General features: G+C 37.1%; 1 protein-coding gene across 4 annotated transcripts in view; it reads left to right on the top strand.

The window, feature by feature from the left end:
- Window positions 1-14954, top strand: part of LOC149535014 (uncharacterized) — a 286870-nt gene that overhangs the window by 172070 nt on the left and 99846 nt on the right. For 3 of the 4 annotated variants that reach the window (XM_089806713.1, XM_089806711.1, XM_089806710.1), the window contains 2 exons: window positions 8394-8459; window positions 8689-8727. In XM_089806713.1, coding sequence (XP_089662839.1) covers window positions 8394-8459; window positions 8689-8727 — 105 coding nt within the window. The remainder of the gene's footprint in view (window positions 1-8393; window positions 8460-8688; window positions 8728-14954) is intronic. The other variant, XM_089806712.1, reaches the window with a different exon arrangement.

Genomic DNA, 14954 nt, shown 5'->3' with positions numbered 1-14954 from the left:
TTTTCTTAAAGAAAAATATAACTTATAATACTTGTAATCAAGATTTGGATTTGTAAACCCTGGTTGCAAGTAATATATTCTTTAAGTTTGTAAAAACATGTTAATTGTAAAATGAATTCTGAAATTCCACTTATCTAGTTGGGTGTGATTTTTGGAATAAATTGCAAGGTAATAATGTGTAAATGGGATTCTAAACCCCGATTGCATATTATGATTGATGACTTCTGTTTACCGCATAAGTTAATTAAGAAATGAACACAGATAATGGACACGAACAATAGAACTCTTTAGATTATTCGCATATGCCAGAACATTACATTATGCTTCATTAGATAAGATGATTTACAATGATCTTAGACGGGGTATAAATACTCTTCGCCGAACCTTCTCGAAGGAGTCTGTCGGCCACAAACATTATGTCCGCTACAAACTATTTACCCGTCGGTTACAAAATACAAAACCACCGACGACAATCAAGTCGGCTGACACAGTTTCTACAGATGACATCAACCCGTCGGCTACACAATATTTACCGACATCATCCCCCCCAAAAGAAAAAGTCGTCTGCGGATGATAATTACAAAATATCTGAGACAAAATATATTAACGGACTAATTAGAACAAGATAAATCTGCTTCTAACACATCACTTTCACCTTCGTCCCATGCCTGTAGCCTTTGCTAACACAATACTGCCTCCTGAATGAAGCTGACCTTCATAACCACCCGTGCTGCTTTTTCTATTTTCAACTTCTCGGTACCCTGAGCCAAGTGTCGCTGCACTGCCTCCAACTGGATGATTAGCTCGTCCCAAGCTCTCCACGCATTCACCAAGACAGCCTCTCGGCCAACACCTACTCCCAGTGCCTCGGGTACACAGACACTTCATGCCTGCAGTAGCTTCAAGTCTTCTGAACTAGTCACACTTTACGACTGATATCCGCAACGATTGGGGGTCCAGCGGCGGGGTCGAGGGGCAGCGCCAAGACCAAATTAACACTCCGAAACCCACACAAAACTGCATGGAACACACCATTTCTGTCATTTTCTGCCGATTCCACACTCTTTCTGGCAACCACTGATGCTTCCCCTTCCCTTTGGCATTGTACATTACTTATTTTGAACTGCTTGAATCTGTCATCATTTTTTTTTTCTTTGGTTCCTCGCTCATCCGCTGTTGTGCCTCTTTCCTATCCTGCCGGTTACTCCCTCCGCTACAACATGCAACTACGTGGAACAATCTTCCTGTTCTGTATTTAAAATCGAAGGCAACAATGTTTACCCTAATGCAAACTGAACCTGAACTTGATTCCTCCAAATAGAGAGAAAATTATAGTCTAAAATCTCAAGGCCACCATGAAATTGAAGTGGAATAGAATACAAAACGCACGGAAGAGGAGTCTACAAAAGAACATAGAAAGCTCGCGAGAGAAAATTCGTGGGAAGCCAAAAAGAACCACACGGAAAAGGAATAAATCGCCGAAAAGAAGCCGGCGAAAAATGGACTCCACGCGCGCGGGAAGAAGGTCCGCGGACATATCTGCGGTGTCCATCACGCCAGACGGTCACACGCAGAAGAAAAGAACGTGGGAGGTTTAAAAAAGCCCGCGGAAAAGGATAGTGCCGGGAAGGGAAGAAGTTTAAAAAGCCAGCAGAAAGGGACCAATCTCACGTGGAAAGAGGAGACCCCACGAAAAATGTTTCCGCGGATAGTCTGCTCATGGGACATGTGTCCGCAGGACAGTCCGCTTGCGGGACAATCTGCTCGCAGAACACAGTCCGCGGGAAATTCATTCTTCTTTTCTTCTTTTCTTTTTTTTTGTTTTTTTCATTTTTTAATTTTTTTTAATAAATACAGAACCTTAATTTTGCCTCCAAGCGTCGCCGTTCTGCAATGACAATGACAAGGGAGTCATCTGTTCATTCTGTGACGGTGATGGCGACGGCATCTTCCTAGCACGGTAGGATCTGTTGATTGCGTGAGGTACATCTTGCCCTTTCAACATCCCCAACTTTATCACTCGATTGTCGCCGACCTCCCGGATCTGATATGGTCCAACCCATCTTGCCTTAAACCTTTCCTGTTTGATTTCATTCCGACTGTCGTACTTGAGTACCAACTGCCTCGGCTAAACCCTGTTGAGTTTGTCATGCCATGCCTTATGTCTGTTTTATGTCACCTTCGTCGCCCACTGTGCTTGCAGTCGTCGCACATCTAGCTTATTTCCTTGCTATCGGCACCCTTCAAGTAATTTTATGGTGCGATGCATTCTTTTCTTCCTGTGCGGTCCGTTCACCATGTACCGGACAGTGGAATTTTTCTTTTTTCTGGGTTTGTACTGTATGTCCTTCTCTTCTTCAGCCGTAACCTCCTTTGCATCATCTGCTTCTCTGTATTCCTTCAGACACTCATTTTCCTCTTTTTTCTCACCTTTGTCGACCCTTAGCATATTACAACTCAGAAAGAGTTCGTAGTCTTCTATTTGCCAATGGTAAAGGCCATTCACCGAGTCTAGGTCGTCATCATTCGATCCTCCTTCTAGTCTCAATACTCCTTTGTCATCCGGTTCCATTCTCCTCTTTCCTTCATCATCATTTCTTTCGTTGTCACTGTTGCCTTCACCTTCTGAGTCTGATGATGCTGCCTCCTCACCTACCATTTGTGTGTGCAGGTCAATTATGAATCTTTTGCCTCCGCACTCCATTGATAGGGTATTTTGTTTCCAATCATGTTTTACTTTTGCTTGTACCAACCAAGTCCATCCCAGAATAACATCATATCCTTTTCTTTTCAATGGAATGACCACGAAGTCCAATAAAAATGGCTGTGTTCCAATAGTTACCGGTTGCGCCCTTAAAGTTCCCAACGGTTTGATCCCGTGCTGGTCTGCCGTGAGCAACTGGAATGTAGGTGGCCACAATGTCGGCTTTCCCAACTTCTTCCAGGTTTCTTTCGACAATACATATACGCCAGACCCTCCGTCGACTATTGTGTCTGTCAAAACATGTCCCAAAATCCTCATCTCGACAACCATTGGATGCCTTCCAGTTGTGAGTGCCAGCAGCATTGGGTCTGTTGTCATCACTTCCCTACTGTCCCTTCCTGTGTCCTCCATTGCTTTAAAAAATGGTGTATGATTTAGAATGGCCGTCCGTAACTGGGGCATTGTGAGAAGGTCACTTATCTTGACCGATACCTCCGTTTGTAAAATCTTCCGTATGATGTTTTGTTCCGCGTAGTTCCTTGCCAAGGTGCCAGTGATGTCTTTTAATTGAGATGTCTTCGCGAACGATGCCTTCTCAATTTCCGCCCGTGCTTCCCCCAATTTTCTCTTTTCTTTCGTTGGGTCTGGGTACACCTTCGCTTGCCTCCGTGTAATTGCCAGAACCTCCTCTTCATCCGTGCCGACAGTGATCAAATTTATTCGAGACTTTGGGCACTTAGCATCTTCATAGTCGCCGGGTCCGCACCATCTGCATAATAGTTTCGGTGTGTTTTCCGTTGTACAATCCCACGCAAAATGACCCCACAAATTACATGCTCGGCATTGAACGATCGGCCGTCCGTTTGCATCATACTGGGTTCGACTTCGGCTGCCATTATTATTGTTATTGTTCGCATTGTTGTTATTTTGCCCTCTGCTATTATTCCTGTACCCACTCGGAGTGGCACCATCAATGTTTGCATTTCCGTTCCCTCATGACGTGGAAGTTGCCTGTGTAAGAAGCACCTGCGGAGATCCTTTGGTTTTCATGTTAAAGGGGCATTCCTTTGTCAAATGGCCCATAATCTGACAAATGTCACAGAATTGGTTCTTTGGACAGGATCCTTTAGTGTGACTGTCGGCTTTACACTCTGTGCACCACAGCTCACTGCTCTTTGTCTCCTTCTGCATATTTTTAAACTCCTTCATCATGTGGATCATGTCCTTCTGTAGGGCACAGACCTTCTTGCTACTGCCTTCATCGTCCCTGCTATCTTCTCCGGAAGGCTCGTCGTCATCAGAATCAGATGAGCTCGTCTTCTTCTTCTTCTTTGTCTTCTGCTCACTTTCCAAGTTCAATGCTCTATTGTATGCTTCTGTGTATGACGACGGCGGCACAATTTTCATTTTCTTCCGCAACTTTGGGTGTAGACCTTTCACAAACCATCTTTTCTAAAGTCTGTCCGTTGGCTTATTTTCCATTTTATTTATCAAATCTTTTAATTTCCTGGCGTAGACATGGATAGTTTCATTCTTCCCCTGCTTGGTATTGAAGATCTCGCCAACAATTTCATTATCATCACGCAACAGTTGAAATTTCGCCAAAAACTCCTTTTTAATGTTATTCCAACTGTCTAGCTTCTGCGGATCCGTACTAGTAAACCAGTCAATTGCCACACCCCGTAGGGTTGCCAAAAATTGTCTCATCCAGTCGTCTTCATCAGTTATGCCATTTGCCCTCCAGATCGTTTCACATGTCTTGTAGTGTTGAATGGGATCAGTCATACCATCGCCATCGAACTTTGGCAGTTTCTCTTTTGGTCTTGCCATCACGATTAGTTTCTGTAAACAGGCATTGCTCGGTCTTACAACACTGGTGCTCTTCACTCCCACACCGACGGACTGGTCTCCCACACCGGTGGACTGCACTCCCACATCGGCAGACTGGTCTCCGACACCGGTGGATTGCACTCCCACACCGGCGGACTGTTCTCCCACACCGACGAACTCAACAGCTGCAAACCTTGGTGAAGAAGGGTGTTCTGAAATTGTCCTCTGCGGAAGTATATCCCGAACGAAGAGTTCACTCCACGCTCTTGCTCCGTCGGCACTCCGAGCCGTGCGAGTTGATGCTCTCCCATCTAGATTCTCTTCCTTTGGCGAACACAAATTCAAAAACTCCTCCCATGCTTCTTCCACCAATTCCACCCGCTGCCGAGTTTCCTCCAACAATTCTTCCGTGCTCCAGTTTCCGTCGGCGATCTTCTGAAATCTCCGTCGGCATTCGGCTTGCTGTGCCAGAATTAAATTCTCTTGCGCAGTACAGATTCCATCTTTTTCCTTGGCCTTATTTCGATCCGTGTTAAGCTGATTTAGCATTAATCTTCATTCCTCCCACCTTCCAGGTTCATAGGGCAATGACGCCAAATGTTTGCCGCACAAGTTAATTAAGAAATGCACACAGATATTGGACATGAACAGTAGAACTCTTTAGATTATTCGCATATGCCAAAACATTACATTATGCTTCATCAGATAAGATGATTTACAATGATCTCAGACGGGGTATAAATACTCTCCGCCAAACCTTCTCGAAGGAGTCCGTCGGCCACAAACATTATGTCCGCTACAAACTATTTACCCGTTGGCTACAAAATCTTTACCGACGTCGGCTACAGAATACAAAAACACCGACGACAATCAAGTCGACTGACACAGTTTCTACCGACGACATCAACCCATCGACTACGCAATATTTACCGACGACAACTTCATTACTTTTAATCGGAATTTAAAAACTGGATTACAAATGAGTAATCATTTTTAAAGGTAATTAATCAAAATGCATGCAATTGAGGTTTTGTATCCCCAATCCAAGTGAGTCATTCTTCTAAATAAAAAGTCTTTTATAAAGCATTTTATATTAGGATTTTTGAACCGGAATGCATATTGATTTTTTTCCCTGAACACGCCAAAATAGGCTTTTGAAAGCTAAATGCAAGCTTTTTTCAGCATTTAACGCCAAGACTGAGTCTCTAGGATGCATATCTGTGTAGTAGAGACCCAATCATACTAAAATGCCTTGCATTCCCGTCATTTGTCCATGCATCTTTGACACACACAGGTTTTCATACATTGTTGCTTGGCGTTGGAAGACTTACTCAAGGCCATTGGTTTTTTTGAAGAGGGATTTGTGTTGTTTATTTTCTTTGGACATCCACACATTTCCAACTTTGGGCATTGAATTTCAGCCTTGATTTTTCTTAAAGTTTGGCATTTTTGTTTAGGTATTGTATTTCTTGTTTTTGTTGTTGTCTGATGGGTTTTTGTTTGCAATGTGGTTGCAATGTAAATAAATGCAAGATTTTGCAGTTGTTTTTAGTTCTTTCACCTCTTTGTTTTTCCCGAACAAGCTTCTCAATTTGAGAAAATAATGATTGCTGAGAGTGACATAGCTTGAGTAATTCCAATCTTAAAATTCCAAGTATATGGCATTTTTCTTAGATGCAATCGGGTTTCGAAAATCTGAATACATATTTAAATTTTCAAATGAGAATGTTCTTCCCAGTCTATACTTGGGATTTTGAATCCCGATTACGAATTCAATTCTCAAGTAAAGAGGAGCTTCCAAACACTGCCTCAAGGATGAAATTCCTAGATGATGTTCCCATTTGCAGTCATTTCCAAAATCCAAATTTGGATTTGAAATCATCTTCAATTAAAATACTAAAGTTTTTACCCTACTTGAAGTTGGGATTTTAGAAGTTGAATGCAGGTGAAAGCCCTTCTCCAATATACATATAATCCAGTTTCTAAATCCAGATTACAAGTAAAATTTATCTTCCACAATATATATATATATATATATATATATATACATATATATATATATACATATATATGTATATATATATATATATATATATATATGCATTTGCATTTCCCATAGCTGAGTCCAAATGTGTATGTTCTACCTGCAATGCCCGTCAAAAACTCCTAAATTCTTCATTGCCCTCATTATTAAAGTTGATTCTTTCCTTTTTCCTTCAAATTTGCTTGTTTAAAACCCCTATATTCGTGTTCTCCACATGCATAGCTCCAAGTGTGCAAAGTTAAAGCTTGAAAGATTATGTTATGGCTTCTTTGATAACTAAAGAATGACACAAAGCAAGAACAACATGATAGAGCCAACAAAGAGAGGGATAAGTGATAAAATGATTGAGACCATAAAATGCTTTCAAGACTGATACAGTCATGAAACATTCAAAAGATACTTTCCTAGTAAAGGCCATTGTGATGCAGGGCAATCAAGGATGCATATTCGTATTCGAGGTCAAGATGCTTCCACCAAATCTGAGTATGCCCAAAAATGGATGTATATTCATGAACAGGAAAACAGAACCCTCAACTCCCTCCTTGGTACATGCACTAAACACTTCTCATTAATCTGCAATGTGTTGTGCTTGTGGAAACAAGGCTACCAAGTGTGATAAACTTTATGCATATCTCTGCTATGTGGTGAATCTCTAAATCAATCAAACACTAAAAATGGAGACTTTTCTTTGCCAAAGCAAGACTTATTCAACAGCAGTAAAACAAAACCCTAGACCTCAATGCAACAATTTTCCTTCCTTTCTTTTGTGGCATATAGATGAATGACCAAAATTCATTAGTATTTGAACACTCTTATTTTTAAGAATTCTGAAAATGAACTAAAAACAATTAAGACATAATTTATGGAAGATTATCATATGCAACTTAAGGCTAAGCTAATATATACCTTCTAAAACTTTTACGGGACTATATAGTCTAAGAGACTAAAATATGTCAACAATTAATTTATGCTAGACTATGATATTTAATCACACAAAAGTCAGTTCTTTCTTTGTTCTTCCTAAAGTGAATTTCTAGCTCTTTCACGAGGTTTCTTCATGATTTTGTGTATCATCTTTAGGAATTGTCCATGGTTTTTGAACCATTTAATGCCATTTTAGCCATAGAACTCTTACACTTTTTTGAAGGTTAGTAAACACTTAATGAAAAATAGAACATGTTAGGGGCTCATGACTCCATAAGGACACCCTAACATTGCTGATGGAGGTCCCTGATTTGAGTACCACCTAGTCCATGCCCTATCAACATAGTAACTAAGGGAAGCTATTTCATCTAAGTTGGTGTGGTTTAGGCTAGGTGTTACAAGGTCACACATAAATGGGAAAATGGAACCTATGAATAACTGATAGGTCAGCAGTAGATAACCTGGCATAGTAAGAGGTGGTCCTGGGGTCAATGTGTTGGGTTTAAATGGTTTTCGACAATGTGTTGGGTTTACAAGGTTTACAACCTGTTTGAAAACACAATAGGTGAGAGAAAGATTGAGCCAAGTTTGCATCTAATATAAATAATGCAACACCGGTTTTCCAAATATAATTAGTTCCAGCAATCAATGGTTACAATTGTCTAGATTGAGTTGAATATTAGTGCAAAACCTATCAGATAGTAGCAAATACTACATTAATATCCTATGATTTTGAGATATTTGAATTATCAGTAGTAAATTGTAGATATTCCTCACAATTTTTATAGTAATGATAATACTTGTTTATAGCTAAATATATTTAGTTTTTGTTATATGCAATACTATTTTGTGAACACTTAGGTTTATTGGCTACAATTTTGATGTCCTCAGGATATTTTGGAGATTTTCAAAGACACTCATATTTTATACATCCCAGGTGCAATGACACCAACAGAGGTGACGATTTACTATAACTTTACTGTTTCCTTGAAACAGATACTAGATAATTGTTTTTTTGATTTTTTTTTTTATTGTTGTCAGGAGTTTATATGGAACAAATTGTGATCTTATTATGCATTGGAGAATGTATTGTTTGTACACTTTCCAATTCTGTGTCTTAATTCCAATAGATTAGTTATTAGAAATTCGAATTCTGTTTCTGCAAGTGACCTATTCAATTGTGCAGGTACTCAATGCTCATGCTTTTGGTGCTAGAATTATTAAGGTGTCGCTCTTTGTCATCTTAAGCTTTCTTTTACTGATTTCTTTTTGTTCTTTTGGGAAGCCCCCTATAACAAAAATTGAAGTTAAAAGACTCTAATCATAACAATATTCACTTGTTAATTATAGTTTTTAGAGGCTCTTCACACCTAGTGAATACAAATGGAAGTGTGTTTAAATATGCAATAGAAACAAATCTAAAATGAACCCTATAACTAACACAAGGACACAAACATTGTAATATCCTAGCGCATATAAAAGAAAACGATAGACAATGATAGACAAGCAGTTTCAATTTCAAACAATGGACATACAAATATGAGTTCTATTTCAATATAATACTGACTACAATACCAGGACAACAAGACGTTTTGCACCTTATTCTTTTAATGATGATTCCATGCGAGTTTGTCACGTCCCTTCCCATTGAGTAATATTGAACTCCTATTCTTAGCCTGTTTCCTACTGCATCCTGATAAGCTAAGAGATTTAATTATGTGGGATGTGGGAGTCGTAATATGGAGATTAATAATTTAATTTGTCAAAGGTGCATACCATAGTTTCACAAATCCTCACATTATGTACTCAAATTTTGGTTGACATTATTATCTGAGGTGCCATGCTGGACTTATCTGCCTGATGGATTGTACAGATGGCTTGGTTGAAAATAATGATTTTGGTCTTAGTAAACTGAACTACTGGCATCCACAGGCATTGACAATATCACTGATTACTGTTGTTACCATGTGACAACCTTCCTTGCTTGGTAACGCTCCTTGTATGGCCATTCGGTGTTGTAAGTGAATATTGGTGGTAAGTGATGCAAGTAAAGAGATACTAAGCCAAACTGCAATTCTTAATCGCATTTTACTCTCATAACATAGACAGAATAGAGGCAACTTTAAACAAAACCCATAAATCACTGAGATTCACATTCGTGTAGCAGGCCCAATTCAATTAACATTTCATATTAAATATCAGAGAACATACTCACAGTAATTCAATACCCAAGATACCACTTTGCAGAATTGACATCAAACTCAATTGGCTTCAAATTTACTACCACTGATATGGAATAATAAAAGCCAACAACATCAAATACAATTTCTGTCCGAGAAATGACAAAACCAATATCAAACAAAAGTGAATCCATACTACCGTCACATTCTTTTGAATCTTTGAAGTACATAATTGATTCATTAAAATCAATACAGTCATCTTTACCCAGTTTGTATAAAAAGTGATGCCCAATTCCATAGCATGATAAACCCTCTTGAGTTGGCTGTTATAGTTCTTACCATTATTCTTCACCTAAAATCTTGAATTGGTTTCCAAAGACATTATCAAAATCAGTTCTAAGAGCTCGTATTAAACCCACACCACATTATGTTATGAAAAAAAACCAAAATCAGAAGTTTCTAATGCCAAATCAGCTCTAAGAGCTCGTATTAGACCCACACCACATTATGTTATGAAAAAAAACCAAATCTTCATTAATATGGAATTGATTCCATGAAACATTTCAAAGCCCAAACAAAATCAAATTTTATTTCAAACTGATAGCAAGTAAATTTCAGTGCATATAAATAGGGCAGAAATATCTATCATTTGTATTTCAGATGAAATAAAAATCTTTCCATGGTAAGTATGAAAACTGATTTTTGAATTGATGACGTTTAATTTTCTATGCCCAATATCCTGAAGCAAAATCTGTTCTCACATAACTGATTCATATATATGAAATAAACAGATTTTGAATTGGTTCATATTCTAATCATATCATAGGTTATAATTTGCAGCCCATAATATGGTGAGAACAATGGCATTGTTTATGAATCAGTTTTGATGATAAGGAATTGATTAATGCAATTCCAACTTAATGAAAACCCGATAACAAACTGAAATTAATACAAGAGCAAAAGGGAACCAATGCAGATTTAAAACCAAATAAAAGCAGATCTCTTCCATTCGACAAAACTGACTTTTCCAAATTGAAATACTGACCACCGTGCAGGACAGCCAGAGGATTCAAATTTCACATTCTTTCTATCCTATGTTTTCTATTTCTGCAAATGATTTGCATCCTTTTATAAAACATGACATGGATTGACTCTTCGACTTCACGACTCTTCACTATATGACCCTTCAAATACCACGATTGTTCATAATATCCATGTGGTGCAATATTGCAAAATTAACATTTTGCAATATTGCACAATTGCATTTTCATTTAATAGAGTTTTACAAACAATTTTAACTGGAATTATTTTTGGGCTTTAATATAGATAGAAGATTAAAATGAAACCAAGGTGCTCCTTGCACCATACTCACAAATTTTGAAAAATTTCCATGTCCCATGGAAATGAACTGGAATGACCTGCAAGAAAACAAGCTGTTCTTTGTCTCTGCCTCTTCAACTTCTCTTCATCTTCATCTCCGCTGCTTTCACTCTGTGCAGCCAATGTTTTGTCCAATCTTTTGACGACTCCTACCAATGGAGTTAATGGTGGCTGTCCCCTAGGTGCTATACCAATCCACAAGTCTACTCCTTGAAATGCTGCATCACACAACAACAACTCTGTCCCTCACTTGGGAGTCCTCTCTTGCCTCTCTCCCCAGTCTGTTGGCGACATACTAGACCAACTCCTATGATCTTTTTGGTAGACCTCCATGTCCACCTCTTGCAGGGAGTGAATGTGCACCTACAACCAGAAAACTTCATAACAGGAATCCAATAACCAAATGACAAGGCTAGGTCCTGATGTGAGTCCATCCCTCACACTCTCAAGATCTTCCTGCTGTGATATCAAATTTGATGCAAGTAAAGAGAGACTAAACCAAATTGCAAATCTTAATCTGCATTTTATTGTCATAACATAGACAAAGTAGAGGCAACTTCAAACAAAACCCATATATTATATAAATTCACATTCCTGTAGTAGGCCTAATTCAATTGACATTCCATATTGAATATCAGAGAACATACTTCCACAGTAAATCAACACCCAAGATACGACTTTGCAGAATTGATATCAAACTCATTCGGCTTCAAACTTACTACCACTGATATGGAATAATAAAACCCAACACCATCAAATACAATTTCAGTTCAAGAAAAGACAAAACTGATACCAAAAAAAAAAAAGTGAATACAAGCTACCGATTCACATTCTTTTGAATCTTTGAAGTACATAACCGGTTCATTGAAATCAATACAGTCATCTTTAACCAGTTTGTATAAAAATTGATGCCAATTCCATGGCATGATAAACCCTCTTGAGTTGGCTATTATAGTTCTTTACCTATGTCACAAGGTTCGAGTTCGAGTTTGAAGACAATGAAATTCGAATGAAGTTCAGCAAGAGAAAAAAAAAAACTCCAAAAAAATTCGACATTAAATTCACTATATCTATATATATGTATATCAGTGTTTTGGGGCTCTGCGAGTTCGAGGCAGAGGTGGCCTTTCGGAGGCAAATGGCCTCTGGACTCTAACTCGGTTGAGTCCTAGCAGAGTCCACGTGGACTCGCCGAGTCCAAGGACTCTGCTGAGTCCCAAGCCCAGGACTCTCCCAAATTTTTAAAATTTTTTTTAAAATTTTAAAATTTGTTAAATTTATTTTAATTTTTAAATTAATTTTTTTAAAAGATAGAGATTTCTAGGGGGTGTTTTTTTTTTTTTAATTCAGTGTATATTAATTCTGAAAATGATGTTGTGGTATGTCAGAAATTTATTAAGGATTGAATCTTAAATCTTAAATCTTCAACTTTATATTATGTTATTCAATTTTTTTCCTTTAGAAATTCACTGTTATACATATGTGATCTATGCAAAATTGTGTATGAGTGTTAAGTAGCTTCTATTTATCTCAATTATTGTGTATTTGATGTTAATTGACTAATTGATGCATGAAAAATCGTTAAATCCTTAAAAATCTTTGAATTTCATGGGTTTTTTGATTTTTTCAGTCCTTGCCGAGTCTGAGCCGAGTCCGATTTTAACTTTCTAAGTCAAAGGTGAGTCCGAGTCCTGTAACTATGATATATATATATATATAATAATAATAATAATAATAATAATAATAATAATAATAATAATAATAATAATAATAATAATAATAATAATAATAAATCAATTAAGTTGTCAAAATAATTTTAAAATACTAATATGAAATTATATTATACTATCAAATTAAATAGTCAAATCTTTTATTTTATTGAAACAAATAAAATTATATTAATTGTACATGAATATAAATAGAAGTCACTTATTTAATTAAAATTATTAAAATTAAATCAACATTATTAAATTTGGATACATAATAATAAATTTAAAAATAATGTAATATAAATGTAGTAAAAATTAATATATCAATTGTATGTTAAAGTTTTTATAGGTCGCCAAGTTTAGACAGATTTTCAGTTCCGTCATATGTAGTGTGTGATGGAGTTTTCCTTCCAAGCTCGGGGCACAGTGATTTTTTTTTGTATAGGGTGTGACGATTTTTTGTGTGGAATACATCATTTTCCCCATCACTGCCCGAAAATTGGCTCTCGTGTAACCTACTTAGAAATGTTCCGGGTAAAACCAAATCATAGTGTTTGTTTCTAGCACAGTTTCTACTTGAATGGGCTCATATACTCATCGAAGTAGTTAGCAATGGATTTTTTATGAATCTTGAACACAAAAGCACACAAACTTTGTGTCGTATGAATATATAGATGAACGAATGTTTTTAGTTTTATAAGTTTGGCAATTTTCAAACTTCATACACAAAGTTTGGCGAACCCTGTGAATAGGTTCTTACCATTATTCTTCACCCACAATCTTGAATCGGTGTCGAAGACATTATCAAAATCAGAGTTTCTAATCCCAAATCAGCTCTAAGTGCTCATATCCAAATCAATGCCATTAACCCACACCAGATTATGTTATGAAAAAAAATCAATTTTGCATTAGTATGGAATTGATTCCATGAAACATTTCAAAGCCCAAGCAAAATCAGAATTTTCTGCAAACCAAATTCAAACCGATAGCAAGTAAGTTTCAATGCATATAAATAGGGCAGCGATATCTATCATTTGTATTTCGAATGAAATAATAACCTTGCCATAACAAGTATGAAAACTGATTTTTGAAACGACAACCTTTAATTTTCAATGGCCAATATCCTTAAGCAAAATTTGTTCTCACATAACTAGTTCACATATATTGACATAATCAGATTTCGAATCGGTTCATATTCTAAGTATATCATAGATTATAATTAGCAGTCCATAATATGGTGAGAACAATGACATTGTTTATGAATCAGATTTCAGAATAAGGAATCTATTAATCTAATTCCAACTCAATGAAAACCCGCTATAAAACTGAAATAATACAAGAACAAAAGGGAACCAATGCAGATTTAAAACCAAATAAAATCAGATTTCTTCCATTCAACAAAACTGACTTTTCCAAATTGAAATATTCAGCGCTCGGCAGGACAGCCAGTGCACAGAGTTTGGACGGATGGATTGTTGTTCATTTTTGTGCAGCTGTTATGATCGTTGTGCTTCATCAATGTTGCTGCACTGTGGGACATTTGACAGGTTTCATTTGGACCTCCGGTATAGTGGAATTTCTTGCAATCATGATTGCTTGAGGACACAATTTCAGAGGGCGGACCATAATGTCCCCATTTTCATGAGCCTTGGAGTTTGAGGGATTAGCTTATTTTTGTGTCCCTCATAGGCTAATTATTGTGGATAGAGGTTCTTCCAAGGTAGAGATTTTTTAAATGGAGGTTTCTATCTTTTCTAGAATTTTGTCTGTTCCATTTTGGTCTTTATTTGGCTCAGACTGGACTTCGTTTGGGCTCAGTTTCATATACTTACTATTTATAGTAAGCTTTCTGTTGATTGAAAAGGGCCCTTTCTATGTTTAGTAAGGCAGACCTACTGACAAAGGATGCAGTGATTGACTCCTTCATTCAGACAGAATCGAGAAATAATGAGTATTTATGGAGTTATGCTATTCTAATAAATAATAAAGTAATACTTTATTAATAATTAATCTTTAAAGGCATAATATAAAGTTTTATGTGCACTCTGTATTTAATGGGACCATGACCCTTCATTGAAGTGAATTAAAGTGCAAGTAATGATTTTAATAGTTGAAGCCCATTTATTGATGCATTATATAAAGTCAAAAAGAAAATATAATGTATGTTTTAAATGATTATTAAA

The sequence above is a fragment of the Cupressus sempervirens genome, chromosome 10 (genome assembly GCF_028749045.1).
Source record: "Cupressus sempervirens isolate cs-2001-9-10 chromosome 10, ASM2874904v1, whole genome shotgun sequence".
Lineage (NCBI taxonomy): Eukaryota > Viridiplantae > Streptophyta > Pinopsida > Cupressales > Cupressaceae > Cupressus > Cupressus sempervirens.
This window is presented reverse-complemented; position numbering and strand designations above follow the sequence as displayed.